Here is a 14,549-nt window from a genome sequence, read left to right as displayed (position 1 = left end):
AACTTCAACTGTATGAGACCAAACAGTCAACATTTACCCAAAAGCAAAGATGAGAAGGCAAGGAGGAGAAAGGAAGCTAGATCAATGGAAACAGAACAAAGAGAATGGAAATAATGAGAATGCTGACGCATTGTGAAAATTGTAGGCAGTATCACGGAAAAATCTGCATAAAAAATTATTAAATGGGAACCTAATTTACTGTGTAAACTTTCACCTAAAACACAATATTGTTAAAAAAAAATCTCTTTAGAACATCCCAGTTTTCTCTCCTCCGTAGCTAATTACATGTTACCAACAAATGTTAATTATTTCCTTACATTAAGATAATTTTCCCTCTTAATGAGTAGCATAAGAAGGCTTTTCCAGTCACCTTTCAAAAACAAGTTACTGTAGCCCTGCCTGGAGACAAGGAGTTGGACCTGGGACCCTGTCTGTACTACTGTACTCATCTTAAACTTCCTTGTTTTCGAAAATCAGTGGGTTTTTTTTTTTTTAGTTGAGTGCACGATTAGAAATAAAGGCAGTATCACATCCACTTAGTACCCCCTCCCCGCCACGGTCCCCCCCTTTTGATGGTTAAATGTAGACATGACCTCCTGCAGTCCCCTTCCAGCCTGTGATTCTCTGACTGTATTATCTTCCACCACCTGCTTGTAAATCATACGTTCCCAGTGACATCTTTGCTAACTGCACTGTGATTTTTTTTTTTTTTTTTTTTTTTTTTTTTACATAGTCCTAGGCTTTTTCTCTTCCTTCTTCAGGTTTGGCTCCTTCCGGTCTGTGCTCCTACGTGAAACCTGAGCAACATTAAGGCTTTCAGGGCTTTTCTTGGTCTTTCCTTAAAAAGACTTGGTAAATGTGCATGTCTTGTAAATCTCTTCCTTCTTTTTTTTTTTTCTTTTTAATTAAAAATGATGCTATTAAATACATCTACTCCTACCTTCTGTACTTTTCAGTTTTCTTTTGACATTAAATTTGATAGCTTAACTCAAGAAAAATTATTTACAAATGCCCATGAACCTCATTCTAGTTACCACAGTTTGGTCTTATTTATTAACTAGTGGTTTTGGCATATTCTTGAGCTATATCCATTGGTAATAGCATAATTAGTAAGTTTCTTGGACCAGGTAATTTGGTCCAATTTTATTTATTTCTTATAATAAGTTTAACATTGGGCTTTACTACTGATAAATAATTTATACATTATGTATTTATCTCACTAATTATATACATCCGTAATTGGAAAAATAAAAACTGCTATTTTGTGTATGTAAACAGCCTACAGTTCATGTACGAGTACAGATGACTACACATCTGCCTATATATACATAGATATAAACAGATATAAACTGTACTTATAAAACATCCACACTCAGGCTGTTTAAGCGGTCAGTACAATTCAAATGGCTATCAAAGTTCAGAACTCATTGTTTCTGTTTATAATTCTAAAATTAAATAGTGTTCCACTCATATTGTCCTTTTTTTTTTTTTTTTTTAGGTGATTGGGATATTAGTAATCCTTCAGCTTCAAATGTGATTTATGATGAACAGTCTCCATTTCCCCCATCTACACATTCTGCTTCCATATCTGAAGAGTCTCACGTGCCGGTAATTGAAGAACCTTTAATGAGAGTTCAGGTTTGTGAAAAGGCAGAAGAATTGAAGGACATTGTGCCTGAAAAGAAAAGCATTTTGAATGAAAATGAATGTGAGATAAAGCATCGGTCTCTAGTCCAGAAAACTGTGAATAAGAGGGATCCACCCAACAGTCGTGAGCACAGTGGGAAGAAGAATCTATTAAAAGTAGAAAATGGTGTTACACGAAGAGGTAGATCAGCTAGTCCCAAAAAGTCAGCCAGTCGATATTCAGAGGAACATCTGGAAAAGATTCCAAGTCCTCAAAAAAATGATCCCAAAAGAAGACCCAGGGATTGGTCACTCAGCCCAAGGAAAGGGGAGAATAAGAGTTGTCAGGTCAGCACCAGAGCAGGTTCTGGACAAGATCATTGCAGGAAAAGCCGAGGACGGTCTGCTAGCCCAAGAAAGCAGCAAAAAAGTGAAGGTAGCAAAGACCAACCAAATGCCGAAGCCAGATTATTAGAGGGTGAGATTCGACGCACGGGGGGCCGTGCTAGTGACAAAGCTGAGCAGATCCAGGACAGGAAAGAAAAATCAGGTGTCATCAGGAAAGATATAAAGCAGAGTCAGTCTGGAAAAAATAGAACAGGGTCTCCAGAGAAAAAAAGCAAGCGGCTGGATGAGAAGTCTCTTCCACCCAAAAAGGCTAGTAACACTGTTAGTCAAGTAGTATCTGAAAATGAAAAAGGAAAAAAACCAATAGGAGAAAATGTCAAAGTATCAGAAAAGAAGCTGAAGCAGGAACCTGAAGAAAGAATGATTTTAAACAAAATAGAAGATCACAAAGGGAAAGTACTAGAAGCAGCTGACAAAATCAAAGAGGGTGGAGGGGTCAAACCTGAAAGTAGCTCTCCAGTTAAGAAAACACCAATAACTCCAGGGCCCTGGAAGGTGCCGAGTGCAAATAAAGTCACAGGCACCGGTGTGGCCGAGAAACGGCTGTGACCTTTAGTATAAAAGAAAAACAAGTTTTAATCTTTTCTTACTAAAAAGAAGCATTAAAAAAAAGTCATTTTTTTCCAGAAATTCTTACACACACATAGGTATATTTTAATTTGAGCATCGAGTTACCTAGGCTGCATGAAGGGCCTTTAGGATTGCTAGGGACCACCTGTCCCCTGTGGGCTGCTCCCCTCGCACTCAGGAAGGAGCTGCATCTGTGCTCATCGGACACGCCCGGCTCAGTCTGCCCAGCCCGTCTATGTGAGTGTCTGAACAAATGACCTGTGTTGATATTGACAGTGTAATCACAACTCACTTTGTATTTGTGCCAAGCTATCTACTGTACCATGTCTGTTTTATCCTTCTCACTCAGATATTTCCACAGTAATGAAAAAGCTCAGTTTGGCTTGGAAGTTGATATTCTCAATAGCATGTTGCATGCTTACAGAAAGAAATATTTGAGTACTTGCAGAAAAGATTGTTAGCTCACCATTTAAAGATGGCAGTCGCCTCTTCTAACAGTTACTGACAGTGTCCCAGTTTAAAAATAAAACCCCCAAAACATCACTAGTTTAAGGGAAAAAAATGTAGGCAGGCACTGACGCTTTCTTTTGGCTTCTTATTTTAATTTGGCTGGATAAAGTGTTTTGAATAACTGTTGAAGATATTATTTATAATTGAATGTTCAAAATGAGGAAGTGCTTTAAGCAATAAAGAATCCCCCTCCATCCTTGATGTATTACAGCATCTCAGATGACCCCACTCTGGTTCAGTTTATCTCAGTAGGAAACCACGAAAAAGCATGGGAAGTACTGATTATTGCTCTTAGAAGAAAAAATACCACACTGCTATTTCTGGATCGTTTGGCCATACCTACTACTAAAGTCATTAGTCTTTAATACATATTTATTTGAAGAGTCTAAATATTGTATAGATTGTGCGAGGGACTTAATCATGAAACTAGCCTCGGAGCCCATTGCCAGACAAAGCGTCAGCCCAGCCGGCAGCAGCCGCACAAGTCTGGGTGTTTAGAAGCTGAACCTTGTGAGGCCTCCCCAGCGAGGACAAAGTGGTGGCGGACAGTACTTGCTGGATCTTATTTAACTGCTAGCTACCTTAATAACTTTCTTGTTTAAAAACAAGAAGGCGAGACTAAACATCTGCTTAGTTTGTACAAATTTTGTTTTGTTTTGTTTTCATTATAGTCTAATTAAAATTAAATACATTTGTGGGAAGGTAGAGAGTTTTTCAACTCCATAAAATAGATCCAGGTTTTTCAGTCCCCTGGTGCAGCATTCAGTGGCATCTATAAATACAGGATCATCCTCAGAAGAAAACCATTTTATGGAGTATTTGAATCTACTTGTTCTGTCCCCTGGGTTCATCTTGTTGCTGTGAAACACATTCTGTCCAGGTCCCTCCCTCTCAAGAGTCTGACTGTGAAACCCTTTAATATAACAACTCAATCAGTCCCTGTAGATAAGACATGCTTCCCAGAGTGAGATTTTTGAAATCCGGTTTTCATCCGGAATGGTATTCACCCACCTATTGTAACTACTTGAATAGAGCAAAATTAGGAGGCTTGATAAGTGCTAAGAATTTAGTACCACAGAAATGGTTTATTTTCCCTATAGTCCACAGTTAGTGATACAAATCCTATTTTTCTTGTTACCTGTGACATAACTTTGATGTCATATGTTGTCAGTCTGATGTGGCTCTTCCTAAGTAACTGTCACTGTACTAGTTATATACTGACTTAGCAATGTGGCCTTGGAATGCTAAGGAAAATATGGATGTACTGGTTGTAAATGTTTATATAGTGTACAGTACCTTTATATATACACTTGAGGTTCTGATTAGAGAAAGAGATCTGTAAATCGCTCGTTATTTTTTATATAGATATTAAAAAACAAAACAAAAAACAGTTCATGGCCTTCCTTTCTTTTACTGTTAGATTTGTTTCATGTTGCTTTCTCTTTGTGGAGCTGGTTCCCATCTTGGTCTGAGTCCTCAAATAGATTTTGTCCCTCCAAGTAACAAATACTCAAAGTTCTACTATAAAACTCTTATAATGATGACTTTATTTGTATAGCTATACTTTTATCAATATATAAAGCTTGAAACTGGTTTGAGTTAAATATCTTATTTTAAAATAACTTATTTTAAACCTTTCATTGTAAAGAAAATGGCTATGCATAAATAATTCGCTACCAGAATCCTTTCTTACATTGTCAGGAAGAAACAGCTTGTTTTGTTGGAAATTCAGTTACTAGACATTTCTAATAGATATAGTGTAAGTCCATTTAACACAAGGTCACAAAATCCTATTTCATCTGACTATGGCAAGTCACATGATTTTTAAATGTAACTTTATTTAGTCTAGATTATACTTGTTTTTAAGGAGCGCTGGTGGTGCAAGGGTTAAAAGAAAGGGTTTAAAGAAAGCAAACCAAAAAAACCAAACCCACTGCCGTTGAGTCAGACTCATAGTGACCCTATAGGACAGAGTAGAACTGCCCCATTGAGTTTCCGAGGAGCGCGTGGCGGATTCAAACAACTGCTGAGCTCTTGGTTAACAGTCGTAGCACTTAACCACTACACCACCAGGGTCAGCAAGGCGTACTTAAATTCATTAAGCTGAATGACCATCTTCCACAAAGATGTGTGTGATTAAGCCAAAGCTTAGTTCACAGTATGCTCCTTGAACTAAGGAGTACTGGTATAAACAGAGATTTCAGTCACAAAATGTGACATTTCACTCTGGTGTAAGAAATACACTGGAGTAACTTTTTACATCAACATGGCATGTGCCAATGCCTAAAAATAATCCATGCTTTTTAAGCAATAACATTTAAGTAGCTCTTTTCTGGTTATGATATTAAGGTTTATCAGCAAAATAATGAGTTTAATGTACACCATAATTATTACATGAAATATATAATCCTTGTTTAGCTTGCTGAATTAGTTTACGATGTCTACTGATTGGATCTGTTTTCAGTGTTACTGTCTGTGCAAGTATGAAGGCTTAGAAAGACTTGGGATTCTAATAGGGAACGCTGAATATTTAGAACTACAAAGCATAGTCCCGAGGGCTTAATGTAACCTAAACCTATATTCTGACAAAGAATCCTGTGGGTACATATCTATTTTACAGTGTTTGCACTAACGTCAAGCAGAACTGTTAGCAAATTCACAGATCAAGAGGCTTATTTTGTCTTTAATAAAGGACAACCATTTGTTAACTTGAGTAATACCTTATTACAGCTTATAGGCTCAGGGCATGCTGCAGGATAAGGTTTATAGTTATTGCACACTTGTAAAATTCAAACTTCATTATTCAAGGTGGGCACCAATAACTGCAGGAAGCAAAGGATTACTTAAAATGACTAGTCAATACATGTAGAGATGAAGTTTAATGAATTTACTTCCTGATATTCCCAAATCACACACTGTATTTGGAAGTGTACCCATCTGGCCCATTATGAGTGTGCAGATTAAAAAATATCAAAAAAGAATTTCATGACTTTGCAAGAGAGTTATTTTTGTAGTGCAAAAGTCCACTTACCTCTAAACACAATGAACCAAAAATAAAAACATAAACCCATAATAATGTTTTGTCAGACATCCTGGAATTTAGAATTTTTCTACATGTCTCTGAAAATTAAGAGAACCATATCCCAATTAGGCAAGTATTTGGTTATTTAACTGTCAATAGTGGTGTTTAGTTTATGTTCAACATGGGCAATAATGTACATATTTAGGAAGGTTAGAGATTATACCTCCATAGCAATTTTAGGAGGGATAGTTTTTTCCCAGTAAACAGCAAACTATAAAATCAAGTCAACAGGGATTTTTCTTATCTCTCTATGGTATTACTGGAGCCCTGGTGGCACAGCGGTAAGCAAAACCAAAAGGTCAGCAGTTCAACTCCACCAGGTGCTCCTTGGAAACCCTATGGGAGCAGTTCTACTCTATCCTATAGGGTTGCTATGAGTCAGAATCGACTTGATGGCAATGGGTTTAGTTCACAGTATGGTACTACTATTCCAATTTAATGTATGAATGGCCTAATCTCATTCTGTTTTTACATCTTGGTGTAATTTCTCAGTAACAGGTAAATATTACCAAAATATACTAGTTCTCATTCCTTTTTTTGGAATCTTAAAAAAAAAAGTCCGAATTTCTAGAAATTATTATACAGGTATTAAGTGAAGCATGGGGGTGGGGAGGAGTAGAGAAACCATGAAATTAGAACTTTCCCATCCTTAGAAAAAATTACTTGAGGTCTATTCTTCATTCATTCAACACATTTTTATTTAGTACCTACTTTTTATGGGTCTGGCACAGTTCTGTACTCTGGTGATGGAGCACATAACAAAAAGTCCCTGCTTTCTGGAGAAAACAAACAAGTAGACAAAAAGTAAGGAGATTATCAGATTGTGATAACTGCATCAGAGCAATTAACAGGGAGATAGGACAACAGAAATGAAACGGAGAACTATTTTAACTAAGGTTACCAAGGAGGTTCCTCCGAGGAACTGAAATCTAAGCTGGGAGTTGAAAGATGAGAAACCAGCCAGCTCTTAACCACAAGACCTTAAGAAAAATGATTCTAAGCAGAGAAAATAAGCTTGCACAAAGGGCTGATAGGAGAAAGAACTTGGTACAATGAACAAAGAGGGAGGCCACTGTGGTTATAAGGTATTGAGGAGGTGAAGTTGGAAAGGGAGACAGGACTGATAAGGACTTTGGAGACCATTGCAGGGGAAACCAGGAAGGGTATAAGTAGGAGAGGAATGATATAACTATTGTTTCCATAGCTCATTCAGGTAGCTGTAGAGAACTGACTATAGAAGGCAAGTATGGAAACAGACCAGTGGGTCAATACAGTAGTCCAGGTGAGAGTGAAGGAAACTTAACCAGTAACAGTGGAAATGGAGAACTGACACAACTTGGTGGTGGATACAATATGAAAAAAAAAAGAGAGAGAGAGAAGAACCAAAGATAAACACTAAGCCTTTGGCTTGAGCAAATGTTCCTTTACTAAGGTGGAAAACATTTACTCCCCCACCTTAAACAACTGAAAAAATGGACGAAGTGGTAGGAAAAAAAAGGGTTTAAACACTGGACAATAGGCAACACAGGATGGTAGAAATAAATGAGATGATCCCTATGATGGCCTCAGCCTACTGGGAAGCAGCTTGCAGGCTGCGTTGCAAGGACAAGGAACCTAAACAGAATCAAGCAATCTTGCTGAATTGAGGAGACAGATAGGAGAATTTGAGGAGGCCAAGGCAGCTACAATTTACTGGACAGAGTATCAGAAGATAGCTGCATTGAGAGGAAAGAGCTCCAAAGATATGCAAAAAATTCCCTTTGAAGTCTTAACCTGAGTATTGATCAGCTCAGGCATATGAAGAAACTATCCAAGAACAAGGAAAGAACCACCAAAAAGAAGCAGGCAGAAAAATTCCTAAAGCTCACAAAAGGATGGGACTAGTTCATGTTCCCACAGCTAAATTGGAGAAACCTCATAATGCTCAAGACATCAAGTGGAGTACTCAGAATGGAACTGCTTCAGTCATGGAGAAAATTAGCCCTAGACTAAAAGCTGTTCTGGCCCACCTAACAAAGCTTACAAGTAAGCCTTGAAATGATCAAGGTGTTTCCAAGTAACTTAACTACATTCCAGAAAAAACCTTAAGAATATTTAAAATAATACAAAAATACACACATACACACAAAAATCCAATAGCCAATGATACACATCCAATAAAAAATTCACAGGAATGCAAAAGAGCAGGAAAATATAACCCATAATGAGGAGAAAAATCAATCATTAGAAACACATTTCAAAATTATACAGATGATAGCTGTTTTAATGTCCTTATTTACCAATTATAAAAATATTCATTCTCTTAAAGAAGGTAGAGAAAAGAGTAAGCATGTTAAGGAGAGACATGGAGGATACATATATATATCAAAATCAAACATGAGATGGAAGATACATTGGACAGGACTAACAGTGTATTAGATAGTACAGAAGAACAGGTTTGTGAACTTGAAGGCATAGCAATAGAAATAATCCAAAATGAAAAACAAAGAAGGCTAAAAAGATACATTGGGCATCAGTGATCTGTGAGACAACTTCAAGCAGCCTAATGTACATATAAATTGGAATCCCAGAAAGAAGTGGATGAGGTAGTACATAAAAGTTATTTTAAGAAATAATGGCCAAAATTATTCCAAATTTGATGAAAACTACAAACCCACAGATCCAACAGCTCAACAAACTTGAAAACAAAACAAACAAAAAAAAATGAGTAAAGTTACAATCAAGGTAATTTATAATCAAATTGCTCAAATCAAATGATAAAAACAGCCAGAGGGGGGAAAAAACATGTTACATGCAGAGGACCAAAGAGAACAATGACAGCCAATTTCTTGTCAGAAACAATGCAATCCAAGAGGCAGTGGAGCAACAACATCTTTAATCCTAGAATTATATATCCTGTGAAAATATCTTTCAAACGTAAAGGCAAAATAAAGACTTTTTCAACAGGTTGAGCCTGTACACCTTGGTAAAACCGTTTTGGATTTTTATCTTCAAAGTGATAGTAAGCCATTAATGGATTACAAATGTTGAGACTTGCATTTCAGAAAGGACGCGTTACCTCTTTGAGAAGAATGGATTGGGTTTGGGGAAAGGGGTGCCATGCAAATGTAAGAGCAGAAGCGGCAGAAACTCATGCAAACAAACAAAACTATGTTCACTTAGACTAGAGAGATGGAAGTAGGGATGGAAAAGAGTGGGCTGATTAGAAATACATTTGGAAGATAATTATTAAAAGACTTGATGATTGATTGGTGTGCAGTATGATGAAGAGGAAGGAGTCAGGAATGATTTACAAGTTCCTGACATGAGCAACTATACCTGCATAAAATTTTATCCATCTGAAAAAATAATGTAAACCAATTATACATCATCAGAACCGTAACTGAAGCAATGCACAAGAGTAAACCAATGTATCCTGAATACTGAATTTAAGTTAGAGAATTAATCGTGTAAAACTGTAAATAAAAACAGTACAGCATTTTTCATAGAAGAAAAAGATAAAAACATCAGCTTTCTTCATCTGGAATCTGCACTGAGCTCAATCTTGTGTTTGGATTTGAGAGTTGCCATTTTTCCTTATGGTAAATAGTAAAAGCATGACTTCTATGAGCCATATGTTGGGACACTGAAATACCTCTACTGAACAGTTCCTTGTAAAGGTAAATCACTAAAATGGGGTTTTTCCTTAAAATTTTTCTTTTTTTTTCATAGCATCATGCAGTATTTAGAATTGCTGCATAGTTTTGGTAGCTTACTTCTAGTTCAGCAACCGTGCTTCCTACTTTCTGATCTTCACAGTTAGGAACCTATCAGTAAGAGATTTTTAAAACGGCTTTAGATAGTTAGAACAAGTGTTTATTGTGGATTTACTAAGTGCCTGGCACTTCAATAAGTACGTGATAATCTCACTCACTTAACCTTAACAACCTTAGTGGGTAATTATTATTCCCTTTTAACAGATGAAGAAATTGAGACACACAGAGGTTAAGTGATTTGTCCCAGATTATGAAGCTAATAAATGGTAGGGCCAAGAATTTGAACCCAGAAAGGTCTGACCTCAATCCCTGAACTCCTCAGCAATTCATCTTTGACCCTCACAGATCTTCATATTGGGATATATGTAACTGATGCATTGATTTTGCACGAGTACATACTTTACATGTAATAAATGACTAGGTTTCTAAATTATTTTCATTAAAAATTTATAAAATCTTATAATTAAAAAATTAAGGCTTTCAATTTGCCTCAACTAAATTCTTCAGAGCAGGTAAATTAATGAGCCAGAGTTATAAGTAGACAACTAGAGTTTTCATTAACATATGTCTATGTGCCTGTGTGTGTAATAGGGAATGGTGCTAAGAGGACCTAAATCATCAAAGGTATAGCTTAGCTGATTATAGACACTGAAGATCTGAAATTGTACTGAGGGTTTGACACATGACGCTGCATAACAGATACACTATTAATGCTTCACTTAATACTGTGACAGGAAACACAGCTCAGATGATCTATATGGAAACCATGTACGGTGGACACGGATGAGTACGTATCCATATGCTTAGATTTCTCATGCTAATTGCGTGGCATATTGTATGCATGACTTTCATTAATAACTGTACAATTATTGGATTAACTTCAAAATTATAAGCTAATTAAAAATTTCTCCAGAGTTTAACAGAAACTTGCAGTTTAAAAAGGTTATATTTTTCCTTCAACAACAACAACAAAAAAGCCTAGAAACTGAAATTATCCAGTAAAGTTCTTTTATTTGGAGCCAACCTAGAATAGTTTAAATTTGCTCTCCTGTTGCTAGAGAAATGAAATCTCTAATTCCATAGGTTGTCTTTGAAAAGTATTGAGTTTGCATATTTCCAATGAAGGATATTTGCTTCACGTTTGGGCATCTACCATAGTTACCCAAAAGACTTTCCATGTAAATATAATGGCACTGAAGTGCCCAGAATAAATTTGCTAACTTAGAAAGTTATTTTTTTGTGTTACCATAACACACAGTCTTTAGTCTTCTGACTACTCATATGGTTTCAAAACCATAAAAATGTTTTCCATATGCACACCCAGTTGGAAGCGTTTGTTCCTCTGAAAACGCCACTGGACAGATTTGGCAGAGCTGAGGGCACCTCGGCATGTGAACAAGCAGGTAGCGCTCTCACTTGTTTCTGGAGTCATCTCTTTCCCTTACAGGTAAGTAGTGATGCCAGCAAGGGGAAAGTCCCGGCAAATGACTCAGTTTATGATTTAATTTTCCACAGCTAAGAAGAGAAAATTACCAAAATAGTTAGTTTCAAGGCAAACAAGTGGGGGTGTATACATATACGTATGTTAACTACAAACCAAGAACCCTTCATATAAGGAAAAAAGATACCAATTATGTCAATAGCAACCATGGAACATCACAGGGGAAAAAAAAATAAAAAACTTTCAGGATCAAAAATGACACACTGCATTCTTGTGTTTTTAGTTTTCATTCATTCTGCCGCTGGCCATGTCCCTAGATGAGAGGAAGGCCCTTACCCAATCCAAGCTATTAAACTGACATGATATTCAAACTTGATTTTGTGTTCCATTCAAAAGCACTGTCTATTGTACTTAAATAAATAAGAAAAACTAAGCTGAAAAGTCTGTGGACCATCAATCAAAATGCCTATTTCTTTACCTCAAAAGTCATTCCCATGCCAGACACAAATAAGTAAAAAGAAAAGAGCATGTGAAGAGCAAAGATTATTGTGTACAGTAGTTTTTAAGACTAAGGTAGATGCTACAGAGTGGCAGTCATACTTACTCTTATATTAAATCCTAGAAGATCACTTATAACCCCTGAGACAGCAGAAAGGATAACTACTCGTGTGATGTTGTAGATTAAGGGATTCATTGTCAGTCCGTAGAGTCTAAATGGTGTGTCCAGTTCCTACAAAAACAAGAAAGAACTGGAATGAGATACATGGTTTCTCAGTAGCCAAACAGCCATGTGTCGAGATGGCTGTTTGAGGTTGTCTGTCCTTCATACTCAAGAGCTACCATCAAAAAATCCTTAATGTACTCTCACCTACTTTTCCACTAGCTAAGCTTTCTAAGGCAGATTTTAGAAATATGTCAGTTGTGGTAGAAAAATGTAATTTAAAAAATCTGACAGACATCAGCGATCATCAGAACCTGAGTAACTAAAGATGGAAAATTTTTTCTTGTACAGTCATTAACTCAAAACTAACTATCAGGCCAGCATTTATAACGTACACAGCCTAGCACACCCATCTATTAGCAGGGTCTCTTCCCAGATGTAAACCACTGATTTAACTTAAACGATCATAAAAATGTGTCAAAGGATATTACTTACTTTCAACAACTTGGTGGACAACTTTAATACATTGTTTACTAGCGTGAGCTGTTCTTTCTTATTTGGCTTTTTTTCCATCTTAAGATACAAATTAATCTAAGGGAAAGAATAGAGACTACGGTAAATTTCAAGGAAAAAAAAGATATATGTTGCATAAAATCTGGCAGATTTGGAGGGTTATTTTTCAAGTAAAATGAATTTTGAAACCCAGAAGCCATTTATACAGAACATGTCACATACCCAAGCCTCATCCCTAATCAGTCATGTCTCTGCCAAAGAAAAACTATGTAATGAAGCAAAAATAATTAATGATGAAGCAGTTTAAATATCAAAGCAATGACAAATTAGCATGCAGACTCCTTAAATTCAAAAACTATATTTTATTCATCTTGGTAACCCCCAAAAATCTAATATCCTCATTAACCCACTGACCCACTGCCATTGAGTCCATTCCGACTCAATATGAGTGACCCTACAGGACAGTAGACCTGCACCGTAGGGTTTCTGAGGAACAGCTGGTGGATTCAAACTGCCAACCTTTAGTCAGCAGCCAAGCTCTTAACCATTGTGCCACCAGGGCTCCAATATCCTCATTAAACATTTGTGGAATAAAAGAAGATAGCTGCGTTTAACTTACTAAACCTTTATTTTATTCCTTATAAAAAGAATTCTCCACTATAATTCTAAGGCAAAAAAAAAAAAAAAGTCATGATATCAAATGTTTTTATTTAAAGCTTACAGCTAAATTGAATTTTTTTTTTAAAGTTTATACTACTCTGAATCCATCAGAAACAGTTCTCAATCTTATCTATTCACATACTGAAGAGTAAGTTTTTCCAAACATTGAAAAATGTATTCTATGGCTAATACAGAAGAAACTCAAGAAGCTTATTAAACATATTTAAATTACAAGTTCTCTAAAGATGTAATACTGGATGTAGAATATGACATTAAAAGCCCATTACCATCAATAAAAATACCTTTAGAGTACATAAAATACTTCCAATACATTAGATTTTAATTTTCACAATCCTGGAAGCAGGTGGGGAAGATATTATCCCCATTTTATTAAGAAGAAACAAACACAGCACAGCAAAGTGACCAAGGAGGTCATATAATAGAGCATGGTAGAATCTAGACTCGACTCAATCCTCCCCGTAGTTTTTTTTTTTTTTTTTGCCTTTTTAAAAATTCATTTGATTTTAAATCAACATCTTTTTGCTGTTATTCCTTTTGGCTAGAAAACCTGAAATCTAGATTTCATAAGAAAGCTACCTCTTAGGCACTGTATAGTAGTTCACTTATAATTGAACTATTTGTGTTATTTTCAGAGACTTTTTTATATATAATTTTATTTTTTGTTCTTGTTGAGAATATACACAGTAGAACATACACCAAGTCAACAGTTTCTACACGTACAATTCAGTGACAGTCATTACAGTTTTCAAGTTGTGCAACCATTCTCACCCTCCATTTCTGAGTTGTTCCTCCCTCATTAACATAAACTCATTGCTTCCTAAGGTTCCTATCCAATCCTTCAAGTTGCTGTTGTCAGTTTGATCCCATACAGATAGATCTTAAAAAAGCACAATGCTCGTGGCAGACATTCTTTACTAGCTAAGCTAAACTACTGTTTGGTTTTAAGAAGACTTCAGGGGATATTTTTGGTTTAAGGTTTAAGGATTATCTCAGGGCAATAGTTTCAGGGGTTCCTGCAGGCTCCATGGCTCTAGAAAGTCTGGAGTCCGTTAGAATTTGAAATTCTGTCCTGCATTTTGCCCCTTTTGATCAGGATTCTTCTCAAGAATTGTTTATCAAAATGTTCAGTCGTAGCAGTAGTCACGCATCTATTTCTTCTGGTCTCATGACAAAGAAGGCTGTTGTTCATGGAAGCAATTAGCCACACATTCCGTTTCCTCCTCCTAACCTGACTCCTTCCTCTGTTGCTCTCAGTGAATAGAGACCTTGGATGGATAACTGCAAACTTTTAAGACCCTAGGC

General features: G+C 36.4%; 2 protein-coding genes across 8 annotated transcripts in view; one reads left to right on the top strand and one right to left on the bottom strand.

Moving 5' to 3' along the window:
- The window catches only part of MAGI3 (membrane associated guanylate kinase, WW and PDZ domain containing 3), a 255,499-nt gene extending 250,825 nt beyond the window's left edge, over positions 1–4,674 (top strand). For 2 of the 4 annotated variants that reach the window (XM_049880038.1, XM_049880037.1), the window contains exons 21-22: positions 762–852; positions 1,499–1,585. In XM_049880038.1, the coding sequence (XP_049735995.1) occupies positions 762–811 (50 nt within the window). In that variant the 3' untranslated portion in view covers positions 812–852; positions 1,499–1,585. Of the gene's footprint in view, positions 1–761; positions 853–1,498 lie in introns of all 4 variants that reach the window. The other 2 variants (XM_049880035.1, XM_049880031.1) reach the window with 1 other exon arrangement.
- Positions 4,675–8,577: 3,903 nt separating this feature from the next.
- PHTF1 (putative homeodomain transcription factor 1) overlaps positions 8,578–14,549 on the bottom strand; it is a 42,512-nt gene continuing 36,540 nt past the window's right edge. For all 4 annotated transcript variants that reach the window (XM_049880042.1, XM_049880043.1, XM_049880045.1 and 1 more), the window contains 3 exons: positions 12,549–12,644; positions 11,997–12,122; positions 8,578–11,466 (listed from right to left, as the gene is read on the bottom strand). In XM_049880042.1, the coding sequence (XP_049735999.1) occupies positions 11,446–11,466; positions 11,997–12,122; positions 12,549–12,644 (243 nt within the window). In that variant the 3' untranslated portion in view covers positions 8,578–11,445. The remainder of the gene's footprint in view (positions 11,467–11,996; positions 12,123–12,548; positions 12,645–14,549) is intronic.

The sequence above is a fragment of the Elephas maximus genome, chromosome 3 (genome assembly GCF_024166365.1).
Source record: "Elephas maximus indicus isolate mEleMax1 chromosome 3, mEleMax1 primary haplotype, whole genome shotgun sequence".
NCBI classification, from domain to species: Eukaryota; Metazoa; Chordata; class Mammalia; order Proboscidea; family Elephantidae; genus Elephas; species Elephas maximus.
The sequence above is the reverse complement of the archived record's forward strand: the minus strand, read 5'-3'. Positions and strand labels throughout refer to the sequence as shown.